Source organism: Notamacropus eugenii, chromosome 5, assembly GCF_028372415.1.
Source record: "Notamacropus eugenii isolate mMacEug1 chromosome 5, mMacEug1.pri_v2, whole genome shotgun sequence".
NCBI classification, from domain to species: Eukaryota; Metazoa; Chordata; class Mammalia; order Diprotodontia; family Macropodidae; genus Notamacropus; species Notamacropus eugenii.
Window position 1 is genome coordinate 453,143,153 of NC_092876.1, and position 17,971 is coordinate 453,161,123.

Here is a 17,971-nt window from a genome sequence, read left to right on the forward strand (position 1 = left end):
CCGAGCACCTGAACTTAATCTCACACTGAATAGCAGCCCTGCCCAGCCAAGACCCCTGAGGCTGGTGAGCAGCATTTGAATCTCAGTTCCCAAGCACTAGCTGGGTGTGGAAAGGAAACTCAGAAGTGAAGTAACTGGCTGGGAAGATGCCCAGAAAAGGGAAAAAAAATAAGACCATAGAAAGTTACTTTCTTGGTGAACAGGTATCTCCTCCCATCCTTTCTGATGAGGAAGAACAATGCTTACCATCAGGGAAAGACATAGAATTCAAGGCTTCTGTATCCCAAACATCCAAAATAAATATTCCATGGGCTCAGGCCATGGAAGAGCTCAAAAAGGATTTTGAAAATCAAGTTAGAGAGGTGGAGGAAAAACAGGGAAGAGAAATGAGAGAGATGCAAGAAAAGCATGAAAAGCAGGTCAACACCTTGCTAAAGGAGACCCAAAAAAATGCTGAAGAAAATAACACCTTGAAAAATAGGCTAACTCAATTGGCAAAAGAGGTTCAAAAAGCCAATGAGGAGAAGAATGCTTTCAAAAGCAGAATTAGCCAAATGGAAAAGGAGATTCAAAAGCTCACTGAAGAAAATAGTTCTTTCAAAATTAGAATGGAACAGATGGAGGTTAATGACTTTATGAGAAACCAAGAAATCACAAAACAAAACCAAAAGAATGAAAAAATGGAAGATAATGTGAAATATCTCATTGGAAAAACAACTGACCTGGAAAATAGATCCAGGAGAGACCATTTAAAAATTATGGGACTCCCTGAAAGCCATGATCAAAACAAGAGCCTAGACATCATCTTTCATGAAATTATCAAGGAAAACTGCCCTGAGATTCTAGAACCAGAGGGCAAAATAAGTATTCAAGGAATCCACTGATCACCACCTGAAAGAGATCCAGAAAGGAACATTGTGGCCAAATTCCAGAGTTCCCTGGTCAAGGAGAAAATATTGCAAACAGCTAAAAAGAAAGAATTCAAGTATTGTGGAAATACAATCAGGATAACACAAGATCTAGCAGCTTCTACATTAAGGGATTGAAGGGCATGGAATATGATATTCCAGAAGTCAAAGGAACTAGGACTAAAACCAAGAATCACCTACCCAGCAAAACTGAGTATAATACTTCAGGGGAAAAAATTGTCTTTCAATGAAATCAAGGATTTTCAAGCATTCCTGATGAAAAGACCAGAGCTGAAAAGAAAATTTGACCTTCAAACACAAGAATGAAAAGAAGCATGAAAAAGTAAACAGTAAAGAGAAATCATAAGGGACTTACTAAAGTTGAACTGTTTACATTCCTACATGGAAAGACAATATTTGTAACTCTTGAAACTTTTCAGTGTCTGGGTAGTTGGTGGGATTACATACACACACACACACACACACACACACACACACACACACACACATACAGAGCACAGAGTGAATGGAATAGGATGGGATCATATCTCAAAAAAATGAAATTAAGGAGTGAGAGAGAACTATATTGGGAGGAGAAAGGGAGAAATGGAATGGGGCAAATGATCTCTCATAAAAGAGGCAGGCAAAAGACTTTTCAGTGGAGGGAAAAAGAGGGGAGGTGAGAGAAAAACATGAAGTTTACTCTCATCACATTCCACTAAAGGAAGGAATAAAATGCATACTCATCTTGGTATGAAAACCTATCTTACAATACAGGAAAGTGGGGGAGAAGGGGATAAGCAGGGTGGGGGGGATGATGGAAGCGAGGGCAATGGGAAGAGGGAGTAATTTGAAGTCAACACTCTTGGGGAGGGACAGGATCAAAGGAGAGAATAGAAACAATGGGGGGGCAGGAAAGGATGGAGGGAAATATAGTTAGTCCTACACAACACGACTATTATGGAAGTCATTTGCAAAACTACACAGATATGGCCTATATTGAATTGCTTGCCTTCCCAAAGGGAATGGGTGAGGAGGGAGGGATGAAGAGAAGTTGGAACTCAAAGTTTTAGGAACAACTGTCGAGTACTGTTCTTGCTACTGGGAAATAAGAAATACAGATAATGGGGTATAGAAAGTTATCTGGCCCTACAGGACAAAAGAGAAGGTGGGGACAAGGGAGGGGAGGGATGATAGAAGAGAGGGCAGATTGGTGATAGGGACAATTAGAATGCTCAGTGTTTTGGGGTGGGGGGAGGGGAGAAATGGGGAGAAAATTTGGAACCCAAAATTTTGTGGAAATGAATGTTGAAAGTTAAATAAATATATTTTTTAAAAAAATGAGATGGAGAACACAGTTAGGAAATAGATGCCTTGACCATTCATTGCTCCACAAGGCTGACGGTGTTACTCTGCCTACTTCTTGGCAGAAGAGGGATAGCTAAAGGCGTGGAATGGGACGTGTGTTCTCTGACCTGGCCAGTGCATTGCTTTGTTTGGCTTGCCTGCCATTATTTTATACTACTGAAGATTTTTATGTGATGAGGGAGTAGGGGCAAGTTATTGAGCAGATCAAAAGGGTAGTGACAGTAATAGTGGAAGAAATTTTGGATAGAAGGTTGTTGGTGAAACAGTTTAAAAATACACAGAACAGCAGAATCATGTTCAGACGGGGAGACCAACAAGCAGGATAAAGTTGAAACGTCTGTGTTCAATTTAATATATGCCTAAAAGGAAAAAAGCCTATAGATTTATGCCACATGTAGTTATCCTTTTCTCTTTTATAAGGAGATTTTATGTGTTGAGGTTTCTCAAGTTTATAATCATTAGAAAAAAATTTTAAACTACAAAATCCGCTGTGTAAAATAAAATCCTGTTGACTGAATCCCACAACATTTTTCATTCATTCTTAGTTTTCTTAAATTGTGTTTACAATCTAATCTTGGTTAGGCCTAGTTTGTTATCTTATATTACATAATACTCATGTTATTAAAAAACCATATGAACAATTTTATAAAGGAAATGTTCCTTATTAACATCTCTTCCTTTCTGATAACGAAGTATACTTATAAATAAGATGTCTAGCTGACGACCACCCACTTTACCCTAGGGAAAAAGCTGAACCAGCTTTTACAGTTCAGCTGATTTTGAGAGGCACAAGACTTGAAAAGAGGAATCATAGTAATTGTTTTTATTCAGTATGTTGTGGGACAGAAATATAGGAAATAAGACCCAATCTACCTTCTTTTTCTGAGGTTTTCAGATCTCTGATCCATAAATCCTGGACATTTTCTAGGTTGGAATTTCTTTTTCTTAAGTTCCAGTAGCATACAGAGAACTTCACTTAACAGTAGTTACTGTCAAAGAATAGCTCTGTCTTCATCATTTTAAAATAGAAAGCCATATCTTTGCACAGATATTCAGAAAATGTTGAACAGATTAAGAGGCAACATTTTTTTCCTCTTCCCTCCCTTTCTGTCCCGTAGCGTAGTAGCTAATGACAGAGGCTGGGGCGCCAGGCTTGTTCCATTGTCTCACCGTTTTCTTTCAAGTGAACCGTGGACGTTATAAAAGCATACTAGGCTGTAAATTTTGTCAGAGTTGGCTGAAAAATATCCACTCTGGTGATCCCTTTACCTGACTGCTCTCAGTATCGTGGAACCATTTTGAGTTTCTTTTTTATTTTTTGCACATTCCCTCCAAGTTAGAGATGCTCACTGAATGCATGGGAGCACCAAGCATGATAACACGGAGGGAGAATACACAAGTTGTTTTAGCATTTCTGGTCACGTCATATCTTTTCCAAACTAGATAATATACACATGTTCTCTTCTTGACAAAATTCGATCTTTCTGTCTGATATGAAGATTAAATAGGTTATTGGCAGTGACATTGACAGTAGCCAGAACTTGGGTTGTCTACTGGATGGTTTATTTTAATTTAAAAACATTTTCTATGTATTTGTGTTAACATAAGCTGCATACCTTTTTATTGCTTTAAAAAGTTATGCCTGATATTCTGAAGCAGTGAAACAGCTTTCACTCCGTTCTTTGTGTGTGTTGGGTTAGGTAGGAATTCATTTTTTAGTTCTTTTATGTGTCAGTCCGTAACGTTAGTTAGAATTAGGGAATTAAGCAGGTAGCTGACAGTTCATCGTTCAGTCGTTTTGTTCAGTCATGTCCAACTCTTCATGACCCCAGAGGGGATTTTCTTGGCAAAGATGCTGGAGTGTTTGTCCTTTTTTTCTCTAGCTCATTTTATAGATGAGGAAAGTGAGACCAGCAAGGTTAAGTGACTTGTCCAGGGTCACACTAGTAAGTCTCTGAGGCCAGATTTCAGCTCAGGAATGTGAGTCTTCCAGACTCTAGGCCCAGCACTCTGTAACTGTCCTCAGTTGACAATATTACATATTATAAATTCTGACTTTTGAGGTGAGTATACTTTATCAAATATATGTTCAAACTGTTTTTTGAAGACTGTCACTAACATATTCTTGAACCATAAATACTGAATGTGATGGTATACCACTCTACAAAAGTGTACCATCCTACAGTGTCTACTTCATAGATTATTATATTTGCAACCCTTTATGACCTTTGACATGACTTTAAAGGCAGTAATTTATAAACTGTAATTTATACACCCATGATCACATTTTTATTATTCTTGGAAATACTCCAAGTAAAAGTGCTTCAGGTTTTGTCAGGTATGGCTCATAAAAATAACAGTATGTAGCAATAACTTGAGTTACTCATTTATATGAATATTTGGTTTAAAATGAATAGCTAGCAAGAAGTTTTTACTGAATTTCAAAAGAAAATTAAGTTCATGTTCACATATTTCACAGGTGAGTTTTACAACCAGAATCTTTAATCTTTTGATTGTACTACAGCCATTTTTCCCAATATGTAACACACACACACACACACACACACACACACACACAAACCCAACAAAGAAAAACATTGAAGGAAAGCCTCAGATTTCCCGGAGGCTCTTTTGGTGTGTTGCTTTGTTTTTTTAGAAGAAGAAAGTTGAAGGGAGAATCAGCCTTCTTGGCAAAATTGTAGAGAAAGTCTCTTAGTTTTTTGAGCCCATTGTCTCATTTGTAAAGTCCTTTCCAGATGTGATATATGAAAGAAGATGAGCTGGTGATGTAGCAAACGTCAGGGATAACTCCTGGACCGCCCATGTGCTCCTTCGCTGTCTACGTAACGTAACGTAAAGAGGAAGTGAACAAGGCAACAAAACGATGGGTTTGCTGGCCTCTTAAAGGCCGACTTACAGGAACACATAGGCAAGAGTCAGACAGGGTGGGTGGGCATGGAGGAGGTGCTGTCTGCTTCACTGAAGCTCTTATCTGCATAGTAGGGCAATTAGCAATAACATTTGTGTATTTGAGTATCACGTAACTTAACAAAACTCAAGACATTTCCAAGTTTAGTTATGGAAAAATACCATTTCAAAATGAAAGCTTTGGTCGTGAGGCTACATGGCCCAATGGAAAGTGTTCCAGGTGGAGTAACTATAGTTATCTGTGTGACTTTGGGAAAAGAATGTATCCTCTCTGACCTTATTTACTTTCTCCAAAATCTACATATTAGAGTGTATATATTACATATGCATACATATATAGATGCATTTATATCTCCATCCTATAAGTGTCTTGCAGGAATTAAGAGCTTTTTTTAAGATGTAAAAATTAAATACAAAATTCATTCTGGCTGCAGTTCATCAGCCCTATAAAATGATATCCTGTTGACCGAGTGAATTCCTCAACACTTCATTTATTGTTATTTTTCTTAGATTTTTTTTTTACAATTTTACCTTGGTTAAGTCTAGTTTGTTATCTTATGTTACATAACACTCATGTTATAAAAAACAATATGAACAATTTTATAAAGGAAATGTCATTGTTAACACCTCTTTCAAAAATCATGATGATTTAATGGTATTACTGTCGTGAGGGCAGTAATTTCATATAGGTCAATCACTTTATTCCTGACATAACTTTTAGGAGCTAAATACTGTATACTCCCCCCCCCCCCCCATTTAATAGTATTTTATTTTTTTTAATTACATGTAAAGATAGTTTCCAGCGTTCATTTTTATAAGATTCTGAGTTCCACTTTTTTTTCTCCCTCCTCTTCCCCCTCTCCAAGACGGCATGCAATCTGATGTGGGCTGTACCTGAATACACATACTGACCATTTCCACATTAGATATGCTGCAAAAGAAGAAGAGAAAATGCTTTGATCTGCCTTCAGAGATTCCACAGTTCTTTCTCTGAATGTGGACAGCATTTTCCATTATGAGTCTTTTGAAATTGTCTTAGATCATTGTACCGCTGAAAAGAAAAGTCTGTCAGTGTTGGTCATGGCACAGTATTGCTGTTACTGTGTGCAAGGTTCTCCGACTTCTGTTCCTTTCATTTAGCATCAGTTCATATAAGTCTTTCTGCATTTTTCTGAAATCTGCCTGCTCATCTTATTAGCAAAATAGCATTCTAGATTCATTCATTCATTCATGTACCACAACTTGTTCAGCCATTCCCCAACTGATGGGCATTCCCTCAATTTCTAATTCTTTGCCACCACAAAAAGAGCTTCTAGAAATATTTTTGCACATGTAGGTCCTTTTCCCTTTTTTATAATCTCTTTGAGACATAGACCTAGTAGTGGTATTGCTGCATCAAGGGATACGCACATTTTTATAGCCCGTTAGCCGTAGGTGACGGACTTATATTCTTAATGTAATCCTTTATTTAGAGAGCTCCCCAAAGCAGTCAAAAGGGAAGAAGAAGGTAACGAGATCTAGGAGAGACCTTGTGGTGCAGAGTTCAGGAGCGCGAGGCAGGAAACATGAGTTCTAGTTTTAGTGCTAGTTTAGGGTGCTTTAGTGAGGGAGAAATTTTATTTCTGAGTCTCTAACCCCGTTTGGAAAGTGGGCTGCCGTCATCCCCATTTTACAAGTAAGGAAACTGAGAAACAGTTATCCTTCTACTTAATCCTGCGTCACTCACAAACACAGCTTCAGAAGCTCCCGCAGTGAAGTAGTGTTAGAACTGAGAACACCTTTGGGATGTGTTAAAATGGAAAAAAAAGAATTGAAAAATGTTCTTCATATGAAATGGTGCTTTAAGGTACTGTAGGTCAGTGTTGTCGAAAGTTTTTTCTCTGTATTCCTTCTTATGGAAAACTGGGAGGAAAAAGGGGGAAAGTTTCTTAGGAAATATAAAAAGATAAGAAGTTTTAAATTTTAAAGTCAGTTATCATTGATTAGGCTCGTTAGATAGAGAAAGTAAAGTCTGCGATTGATTGTCCATTGAAGATTAATCAGAAATGAAGTTAAAGCATCTCTGAAATGTCAAGTTGTAATTACATTTACTTAGTGATTTTAGGAACATAACTGTTGCTTAAAGGTTACTTACTAGTGAATGAGGTTACTGATGAATTTACCTGTGAATCTTAAAATTAATCATAAAAATTAAAATGTACAACTCTTTCTATTTTTCAGGTAATTCAGTGGTCAGCAGGTTCTGCCAGCCTGAGTCTTGTCTCCTTCAAAGTTTATGCATCTCATAAAAAGGAGAAAAGGGAAAAATGTTCAGTCAGAGTTGATGAGGTAATGCACAACTTCCTTATTGAATTTATTTTCTGTTTTAGTAATGTAGGGTTATTTATAAAACAAGTACTAGAAGGCATGGGCAGCTAGGTGGCGCAGTGGTGCAGTGGATAGAGTACCAGTGCAGGAGTCAGGAGGACCTGAGTTCAAATCTCCCCTCAGACACTTGACACTCACTAGCTGTGTGACCTTGGGCAAGTCACTTAACCCCAATTGCCTCATCCTGGGTCATCTCCAGTCATCCTGATGAATATCTGGTCACTGGGTTCAGATGGCTCTGGAGGAGAAGTGAGGCTGGTGACCTGCACAGCCCTCCCTCACTGAATACAAAGTCAAGTGCAAGTCATGTCATCATTTCTCTGATGGCACGGTCTTCTTCGGCAAGAAGGACTAACACACACACTAGCAGGCATAGGAAATAGGTATTCTTGCCTTGCTCTCCTAGTAACTGCTCAATCTGCTCAACTCATTTGTGGTTTTGGGATTTCATGTCTTTTGTTTTTACTGTCTTTATGAAAACCAAGGTGATTTGTTTCCTTTAGAAACTGTAGGAAAACTCCCCCACTAGAGTAGATTGTTGGAGAGCTCACACACTTCAGAGTGGTTTGTAGTGATGCTATGAGGGGTGTGATAGGGAGTCAAGGAAATATAAGTGAAAAGATTACTGATGAGCAACACAAAGTTGCAGTGGATCCAGTTGTAAATGAGGAGGGATTAATGATAAATTAAGCCAAACTTGAAATGTTTTTAGCTGCCACTGCTGACGTCTATGTTTTAAGTTTGCATTTATTAATAAGTGCATACTCTGTGTGTGTGGTAGTAACTGGATATGCAAAGATCTTGCTGTCCATGAATTCTTAAATTCTTCTTGTCAATACAATGTATAGACAGATAACACATGAGAAAGCTTCATTCTTTGTTGTGCGCACATTAAAACTGATCTAAACTTGACTGTTTAATTTTTATGTTGGTGAACTTCAGTGCTTTGAGGGCATGTGTCTTATATTTCCTCACTTGAAAATGTTTGACCAAAAATTTTAAAAGCATTAAATAAATGCCTTTTTAAAATTTTGAACACGTTTACATGGAGATCTTTGTTGAAAGTTCTAACCAAAGATCTGCATGTAAATGTGTATCTGCTTGCTGTGCGTATTTTATGAATTTAGCTTTAACCTTTTACATTCATACAAAGTAATTGTTTCCAACAATTTGGTCTTTAAGTAACCTGCTTTCAGAAATATCTCAACTTCTGTCATCTTAATATGTCTTAACTTGCAAAATCAGACTTAGCTAACGATCCAAGAAAGCGTCCCAGACGTACACTTTAGTGTATAATGAACAACTGCATGAACATTAGTTCCGTTTTATAAAAAGAATTCTAACAGGAGCCATTCTGGCTTGCTTTTTTCATCCTTTAAAATTGTAATTTGTATAATTTTGAGGCTGAGCATATTGTTGGTATTGAGAAGGCAGTGTGGGAAAATGGAAATCGGAAGTCCTGGGTTCAAATCTTGGATCTAAGGCATATTACCTTTGGCAGTTCATTCAGTCCTGCTGGACCTTAGTTTCATTCTCTGTGTAACCTATCCTTATTCGTATAAATAATTCTTAATTTGGGATCCTCCTAATACATATATAAAAATGCATGAGGATCAGCTTGACCCACCTTGTTGTGCATAGCATAAATTATACAGAATAGACAGATGTTTTAGAGGAAGCAGAGAGAGGAGAACTTCTTTTAATTTTACAAAGTTAGCTACTTTGTGTTGTACACATAGATATAACATGGATAAAATAAATTTTTCTAACAGTTTGTCAAGAATGCTAATTGAATATGTAGCAAAAAAAAATAGTGAGAGAATTATTGTTTTAATTTGGAATCTGAGTGTACCTAAATTATATATTTTTGATTGCCAACCCATTTATTTAAATCTAAAATGGTTACTATTTTTGACACATTTCATAAGCATGCAGCAGCTATTGTGTGCATAATACTGTTCTGAGTGGGTTAGGGGGAGATGTACTGAGTTTAAATATGATGCAGTTCCTGCCCCTCATATAGCTTGCCGCCCAGGAGGGAGATAAGATATAGTGTAAGATAAAGATGATATTCAGTTATATGCTGTAACCGCATTGGACAATTACAGACAAAGTCCCAAGTAAACTGAAGGGGATTGTATGAGAGTAATGCTCACAGAGGAGGTGGTGTGTAAGTTGCACATTAAAGGGTTTCTGGGAATTTAGCAGCCAAAATGAGGGGGAAGATATTCTTGTCACAGAGTGTGTTTCTCCTCAGAAACAGTTTTATAATTCCATTTCATGGATACAGTTGGCTTCAAAATTGTACCCGTTCGAAAAATAGGTCATTCAGTTATCAAGATTTATCCCATTATGCTAAATGAAGCATTTGGTTCTCCTAAATATTTTTTAAATCTATTAAATCATTATGTGAGTTACCAGACCATCATTTTATTGAATTAAGTAACTTAAAAGTTGAAAAAATAAAACAACTGAAAATTCCCTATGACTCAGCCAACATGGAACATTCTTTATAAGTTATCCAGATAATTTTGACACTTTAAAGGTTCTCGATAGTGTTTAAATTTTCTAACCTATGTCCTCTCTTGGAAGGATAAAAAGAAAGCATAGGAAACCCATAAGAAGTTGTTTAAAGGCATAAAGTAGTTTTTCAAATACATGATCTTATGTCTTTTGTTTAGCTTTCTTGGTGTTTTTTCCAAAGAATGAAATTTAACCCTCATTCACTTAAATTTTGGAATGTATTATATAATTTAGTACAGTCTCCTTTCTCTGTATTTAACTCTTCTTTTCCATATATAGCCCTTGAGTTTCCTTATCTAGAATGAGGTGGGCTGGACAAAAATGATCTCTTAAGATTTCTTCCATCTCATGATCTGTGATACCACGATGCTCTAGTTGATCCATTGAGGTAAATTTTCATTTTTCACAAATATTCTTTGTCTATAATTTTTACACTACTCCATTTCTCTTTTCCTGCCTGTTTCCCTCACCCTTGTAGTAATGAGCCTTCCTTAGGGTAACAAGAGGGTTCAGTGATCTGCCCAGTGTCAACCTAGCTAGTACGTAGCCTCGTCAGGACTTGAACCTAGAGCTTCCTGACACGAGAGCTGCTGGCCCTCTGTCCACTATGTCGTCTGCTTCTCGGTGATGTGTCTAAATACTTAAAGTTTGTGCAATAAAAAATTACCGGTATTTTGTTCACTTCGAAAATAAGATATATTTGAAGATAATGCCTCAAGAAGGAGGAAAAGAACAAAATAACATTTGTCACTGTAAACCTTTATTGTGCAATTGTCTGTTGAACATTATCATCTCCCTTTGGGGGATTTTAGCCCTGTAAGCCTGCCTGCAGAAATAAATTGGCCCTGTTACATATATCTGGGAACTTGGTCATTCTGGGGTTGGCCACAGGAAAGAAATCGATGTGTATATTTCTGCAAGAAGTCTAAAATCAGTCAGCAGCTCACCTTGAACACCTCTTATGTTTAGAGAATTATGTTAAGCAGTTTGTGCCGCTAATTGAGGTAATGTGTTTGTGTGCAGTTCTGTAATTAGCCTGTCTTAATATGTAAGGTAAACTTGCCCACCCACGAATTATCCCTTAGTTCTGTATCATGTTTCTTCTAAATTCAGGTATTTGTCAGCACTCAATTATTTAAGTCCTTCTTGCTTCCTTTTTATAAAGATCTCATATTTTAAAGAACATTAACTTGAATGTGAAATGTAACTTGAAAGTAGCAAAACAAGCTTTCTCAAAGTTTTCGCAGGAACTGGTACCTGAATGGTTGAGCACAACTCAAGATGGAGAGAACCATCTGCGGTTGATGACCAGTGGGCTAGATGATCGCTGTTCTCTGAAATGTTAGAAGTTCTGTTTTCAAAATAGGCTTTACGATAAAATATTGATCATCTTTATCAAGCTGTGGCTACTCAATCTAAAAAAATGTTTTTTGAAAGTTTACAGCACTGTAATTTCATATTGGATAAAGTAAGAGATATGATTGCTGCCTTTATAGAGCTTACTGTCAAGGGGACTCTACTGTTAACCAAATATATAAACACACATGACACAATATACGTGTATTGTAGGTGAATAGTAATAGCTGTAATATGGAAGGCCTTTCTTACTCCCAGTGAAAAACTGAAGTTTTTCTATTAAGACTATAGTCTTTTAAAAAAAAAGAACCAAGAAGGCCTCCTCAAAATAGTATTAAAGATTATCAATATAGATGTAAGAATTTTTCAGGAAAGATAGGAGTTTTAAAAAATCCTTCATTTTTAACTTGAAAGCTAGTCCCAAGAGGTAGTTTTATGCTCTAGATTATCACTGTCACTTAATCCTCACTGATTTATACTTGTGAAAAACAGTGTGAGTGAAGATTCTGGGAAGATGGCAGAATAAGGCAGGAAATTACCTGGCTTTTCCAAATCCCCCCACAAATAATTTAAAGTAATGCCTCAAAGTGAACTCTAGAGGGGCAAAAATTATTAAAAGTCAGGTTGAAGTGGTTGTCCACCTAAGGCAGTTTGGGAAGACATTAGGAAAGACCTCCCGCAGTGGTGGTCTGGCCTGATTGAGGGGCACATACCTCTGACAGATACCACAGAATCAACAAACCACAAGCCGTGAGGGCAGCTGTGGGCAGCAGCCTCAGCTTCAGAAACTTTCACTCAATTGACAATGTAGGGGGTCTTTCAGCTGATATGGGAAGACTGAAGAACCCTCTACTGCCTGGTGCTGGACACAGGACACAGGTTTGCTGACCAGATATGGTTTTAGGCTGTGGCTGTGGGTGAGGAGAGCAAGTACATGCCGGTGAATACAGTTGCACTGGGGCTGGGACCCTGCTGGCTGTGACACTCACAGGAGAGTGGAATCCCTGGTTTTGGTTCCCAGGGAAGAGGGGTGAGGTGATGCTTGCAGCCCTATCAGGGAGTTAAGAATGTTGGAAATGACAGCTGTTGCTGGGGGGTTTGGTCAAGGCTTAGGGGTAGAGAGGAGAGGTCAGGCCCTCAAAGAGAGCTCAGAAAGCAGCACCCCAAAAAAAGTGAGACTTGAAGTCTGTAATTCCCCACACCTGGGACTAGAGCCTGATTCTGACATAAGGTTAACAGCCTTTTAGAAAAAGGCCTTTTAAAAAATGAGTAAATGAAAGAGTAAGAACCCAACCATAGAGAGCTGCTATGGTGACAGAATAGATCTGGGTTCAAACTCAGAAGATGGTGAAATCCAAACAGATATTTATAAAAGCTTCAGAGAAAAATGTAAAATGGCCACAAGCCCAAAAAGGTCTTAGAAGAACTTAAGAGGGACTTTAAAAACCAAATAATAGAGGCTGAGGAAGAATTAGGGAAAAAAATAAGAGTAATGGAAGAAAATTTTGAAAAGGAAATCAACCAGTTAGAAAAAGAGATCTGAAAACCTACCGAAGAAAATAACTCCTTAAAAATTAAAACTGGGCATGTGGAGGCTAATGACTTCATAAGACACCAAGAAATAATAAAACTAAATCAGAAGAATGAAAAAATAAAAGAGAATGTGAAACATCTCATTAGAAAAACAACTGACCTGGAAATGAGATAAGGGAAAGACAATATAAAAGTGATTGGACTGCCTCAAAGGTAGTGACTGAGAAAAGAGTCTAGACACCATCCTTCAAGAAATTATTAAGGAAAACTCTCCTGATATTTTAGAACTGGAGGGTAAAATGGAAATTTTAGAAATCCTCTGATCACCACCTGAAAGAGATGCCAAGATGAAAACTCACAGGAACATTATAGCTGAACAACTAGAAACAGTTTCATTACTGTGGAGCTGCACAGTCAGGATGACAAGATTTAGCAGCTTCTGCATTAAAAGACCAAAGGGTAGGAAATATAATGTTCCAAAGAGCCCAACCAAGAATAACAGCTATGGCAAAAAACTGGAACTTGAGGGGATAGCTGTCAATTAGGGAATAGCTAAACAAGTTCTGGCAATGATGGTGATGGACTACTAATGTACTGTAAGAAGTATGAGCAGGATGCTTTCAGAAAGACCTGGGAAGATGTATAGGAACTGCTGCAGATTCTCTTGGTTCTGCACTTTTCACTCTTCGTTGTTTCACAGAGGTCTTTCCGTGTTTTCTAAAATCGACCAGCTCATCATTTCTCACAGCATTTCTTCTATAGTATTCCATCACACTGATATACCAGAGGGTTGTACCTAGTAACAGCAATATTCTTCCAAGAGCAACTTTGAATGACTACGTCATTTTCAGTATTATAAATACTTAAATCGACTGCAAAGAAACTGTGAAAGAAGATGCTGTCCACATCCAGAGAAAGAATTGATAAATAGAGATATGTATAGTGTGTTTTTACATATATATATATATATATACATACACACACACACATACACACATGTATACACATATTTTTGTTTAATGGTAGCCTTCTCCAGGGCAGGGTGGGGAGGGAAGGAGGAAAAGAATAGAAAGTGCATAACAGAGAACAAAAAAAACTTAGAAGGAAGCACAGAAAAGTGAGGTAGCTTTGAATATGACGTGTAGTACTTATTACATAGTTTTTAAAAAAATAAACAGTGTGAAATGGAAATTCATGGTTTCATATTGAGTCTTTTTATGTTGTGCTCTGTTGTATTCTTTTTTCCTTTATGAATTTAATTTCAAAATGAATAAAACATTTTTAAAAATTTAAATAAAAAACTTTAACTTACCCGAGCAAAGCTGAGTGTAATTCTGCATGGGGGAAATGGATATTTAATGAATTAAAGAACTTTCAGGGATTTATGAGGAAAAGACCAAAACTAAATGGAAAATTTGACCTACAAGAATCAGGAAAAACATAAGAAGGTAAACATGAAAGACCAATTATAAGGGATTTAATAAGGTCAAACTGTTTACTTCTTATATGGGAAAACATCTGCTATTTTTTTCAATTTTATTTTTGATTTATGGAATAAAACAATCAATTCCATAACACAGTAGAATAAAAGAGAGATTGTACATGAAACTACAAATCTACTGTGCACAGCTCGCTATTCCTTTCAAACATTCAACAAAATTATCATTTTCTTTTTTTTCTTTCCTCCCTCCTCTGCCCTAGAGATGGCCACCATTGGACATAAATAGGGTGTGTGTGTGTGTGTGTGTGTGTGTGTGTGTGTGTGTGTGTGTGTGTGTGTGTGTGTGTGTAAATTACTTTATACATACTCTTATTTATCAGCTCTTTCTCTGAATGCAGATGGCATCTTTCTTCATGTATCCTTAATGGTTCATATGGGGTGTCTGTAATAGACATTCTTAAAACAGTATTTTGCTGTTGCTTTGTACAGTGTTCTCTTGGTTCTGCCCATTTCACTCTTCCTTATTTCATACAAGTCATCCCATGTTTTTCTAAAATCCACCAGCTCATTACTTCTTATATCTCAATATTATTCCAGCACAACCACATATCACAACTGGTTCAGCCCTTCCCCAATGGATGGGCATCCCTGCAATTTCCAGTTCTTTGCCACCACAAGGAGAGCTGCTGTCAGCATTCTAAAACATATAGGTTCTTTTCTTTTTTCCCTGATCATCTTTGAAAATAGACCTTGTAGTTTGAAAGAGCATAGATAGCTAGAAGGCTTGAAGTTGAGTATGATAGGGTGATCCTAAAGAATAAAATTGGGTAGAGAGAGTAAAATGGAGCAATTAACTCATGCTGACAAGGCATGAATGGAAGAACTGGTGCAGTGGAGAGCTAGCAGTGCTAGAACCCTGCTCTAATCGGAACTGCGTTAAAAACAGAATGACATACATCTAGAGGGGTGTAAAAGTCTGCTTAATTTAACAGGAGAATAGGATAAGGGAGGGTCTCATAGGATGGTGTGCAGATCAAGAAGAAGGAGGGTAACGGGAGAAGAAGTCATCACATATTTAAATACTCTGGATATCAACATGAAGATGAGTAGCAGTGATTTCAGTTTAAAAAAGGCCAGAAGCTTGAGGAACCCTTAGAAATCTCTTTGCTCTGTATTGCAAACATTTTCTTCCAGAAGAGAAAGGATAGTGGGCATGTCAAACACTGCTAGTTATTCAAGTAAAATTAATTTTAAAATCTACTTTCTGTCTACAATCAGATCTTAAGCTTGTTATAGCAAAGGCTAAAAATCAAGAACAAATTAGAAGAAAGAAGAAACATGAAAAAACTAATTCATACAGTTGAAACAGCTTTAACCCAAAGTAATCAGACAAGTCATTGATTTTTTTTTTTTTTTATGGGAACTGGAAAAAGCAAAGAGGGTGACTTAATTATCACTCTTTCCTGTAAAAGTTTAATGAGAGTAAAGTAACTACTGCAGCAGGAAGGCCAAGTGAGTCCAGAAGTCACCTTGGCCAGCAAGCTCTTGGTCTTTGTGCCAAGCAGGAAGGCGTGGCAGTGAAAAGCAGCTCCAATATAGAACACAAACTTATTTTGTAAAACAGTATGGAGAAGAAATGGAACATAGAAGCACTGTGAGAAACCAAAAAACTATGGAGACGAAAATAAACCTGCGGAAACTTGGTAGAAGACTAAACTAAGAGTTATCATCCCAAGACAATTTGTTAGAGATAAAATTGGCATGGACGTAAGATGGACGTAAAATAAAATGAATTGGTGAATATTTCTGTAATCCACATTCATCATCGGTGACTTTTGAAACTGCCACATTTGTAGGGAACTTCTGGAGAAGAAACTACCTCTACCAACGCAGATTAGCACCTTCTCTGCAGTTTATAGTTTTGGACAATTGCCTAGAAAGTGAGAGGTTAAATGACTTACTTGTCCAATGTCGTAAAACCAAAGGCAGAACTCAAATCTGGCTTCCAGATCAGCTAGCTCTCTGTCCACTATGCCAAGTGCCCAGCTGCCTCTTTACTTGGTTTATTCCATCTCCCAGACTTTGTTTTCTTTGTTTTGAAGCAAAGAAGTTTTGCTTCTTTGTTTAGCACAAACTGGGGAAGCCTAGGCTGGAGTCAGCCATCTTGCAGGGGATCTTGAGGGATCAATTTACAATATATCTCAGGGAAAAGAAGAAATCAGAAGAACTGGAGTAATCGTATATGCTATTATTACACTAAAAAAAGGTAGTTGAAAGGACATCAACATCCATTGTCTTTAAGAGAGGAGTCTGTATTATAAGGAGGTATCTTTGATGGAAATATGATAAAGGATTTTCCATTGCTGACCACATCCTTGTGGTCACACAGCTGATTGAAAGGTGTAGTGAATACAAGATATAAATGTCTTTCTTATCTGTTGATACAAAAATACATTTGACTAAATAGAGCAGGATGCAGCCTTGAATTCTTTCCCCCAACTAGGAGTTCTTCATGTTTATGCCTGGGCCATATAAGAGTCCTTGATATTTGCAAATAGGTAACTCTTAATGATTACTAATAATAAGCTATGGATTAAACAGTGATAGGTTTGCCTAAGGTTCACCACCATTGAGGAGGATGTCCTTCATGGGGTCCAGATGGAAGGAAGTCCCCCACCTGTTCATGATTGCAGCTGATATTGTGCTGATTACATCAAGCCTTTGAATATTATAGAGAGCCTCTTCAGTGAAATCCATTATTACTGAAAAGCAAGGAGCCTATTTATTGATCCAGACACTGAATGAAAATGAGTGGAATATCTAGATGGTGTCGGTTGGATGTCAAGTCTACTGAAGTAATATATCAACTCATATGTCAGAGACAGTCACTTCAGAAGGACCATGAATTGGGCCCAGAACTGAGCAGGAAGAGAGCAGTTTTCACCTCCAGCCATCCAAACCTGCTCCTCAATACACAAGTCAGCTTTAAAAAAAAATTACAAAAACAACTCCCTCTAATGTGGTTCATTTCGCTCTTCCTGTAGTGTTGTTTGGTTAAAGATCTTGTGAACATCACATCTCTAAGGGACCACAGTGGCGGGTGACACAGAGATCGCGGGAGAGATCTAACAAAAAGGCAAAAGTAGGCTATAACGTTTCCAACAAAGGCCTACATTCAAGAAGCAAAGTGAATTATTATCCTCAAGGAAATGTGTGCCTGGAGAAGGAGGTGAGCCAGTCAAAGGCACCCCCAAAATATAAGCGGACCTAGCACTTAAGGTGGATCCTTCATAATTGCACAGTGTGAAAAGGTTACAATTGATTGGATAGATATTGATTAGATCAGAAATCTACATGGATTTACTTAGTCCTGGCACATAGCAGGGACTTGATATTTGTTTACTTGAATTTTTAACAGATTAACACTCCTATTGTTTTAAAAGATTTTTAATTTAAAAAAAAACAAATAAAAATATAATTTTTCCTCTTTTTGAAAACCTTAAGAGTAGTTTTTCCAGTTTCATTAAGCCAAGCTTTCTCTGGGATC

The 17,971-nt window shown here is 37.4% G+C and overlaps 1 protein-coding gene across 3 annotated transcripts in view; it reads left to right on the forward strand.

Annotated features, from left to right (window-relative positions):
- The window catches only part of APOO (apolipoprotein O), an 85,938-nt gene that overhangs the window by 26,499 nt on the left and 41,468 nt on the right, over positions 1-17,971 (forward strand). For all 3 annotated transcript variants that reach the window (XM_072615267.1, XM_072615266.1, XM_072615265.1), the window contains exon 2: positions 7,425-7,532. In XM_072615267.1, the coding sequence (XP_072471368.1) occupies positions 7,425-7,532 (108 nt within the window). The remainder of the gene's footprint in view (positions 1-7,424; positions 7,533-17,971) is intronic.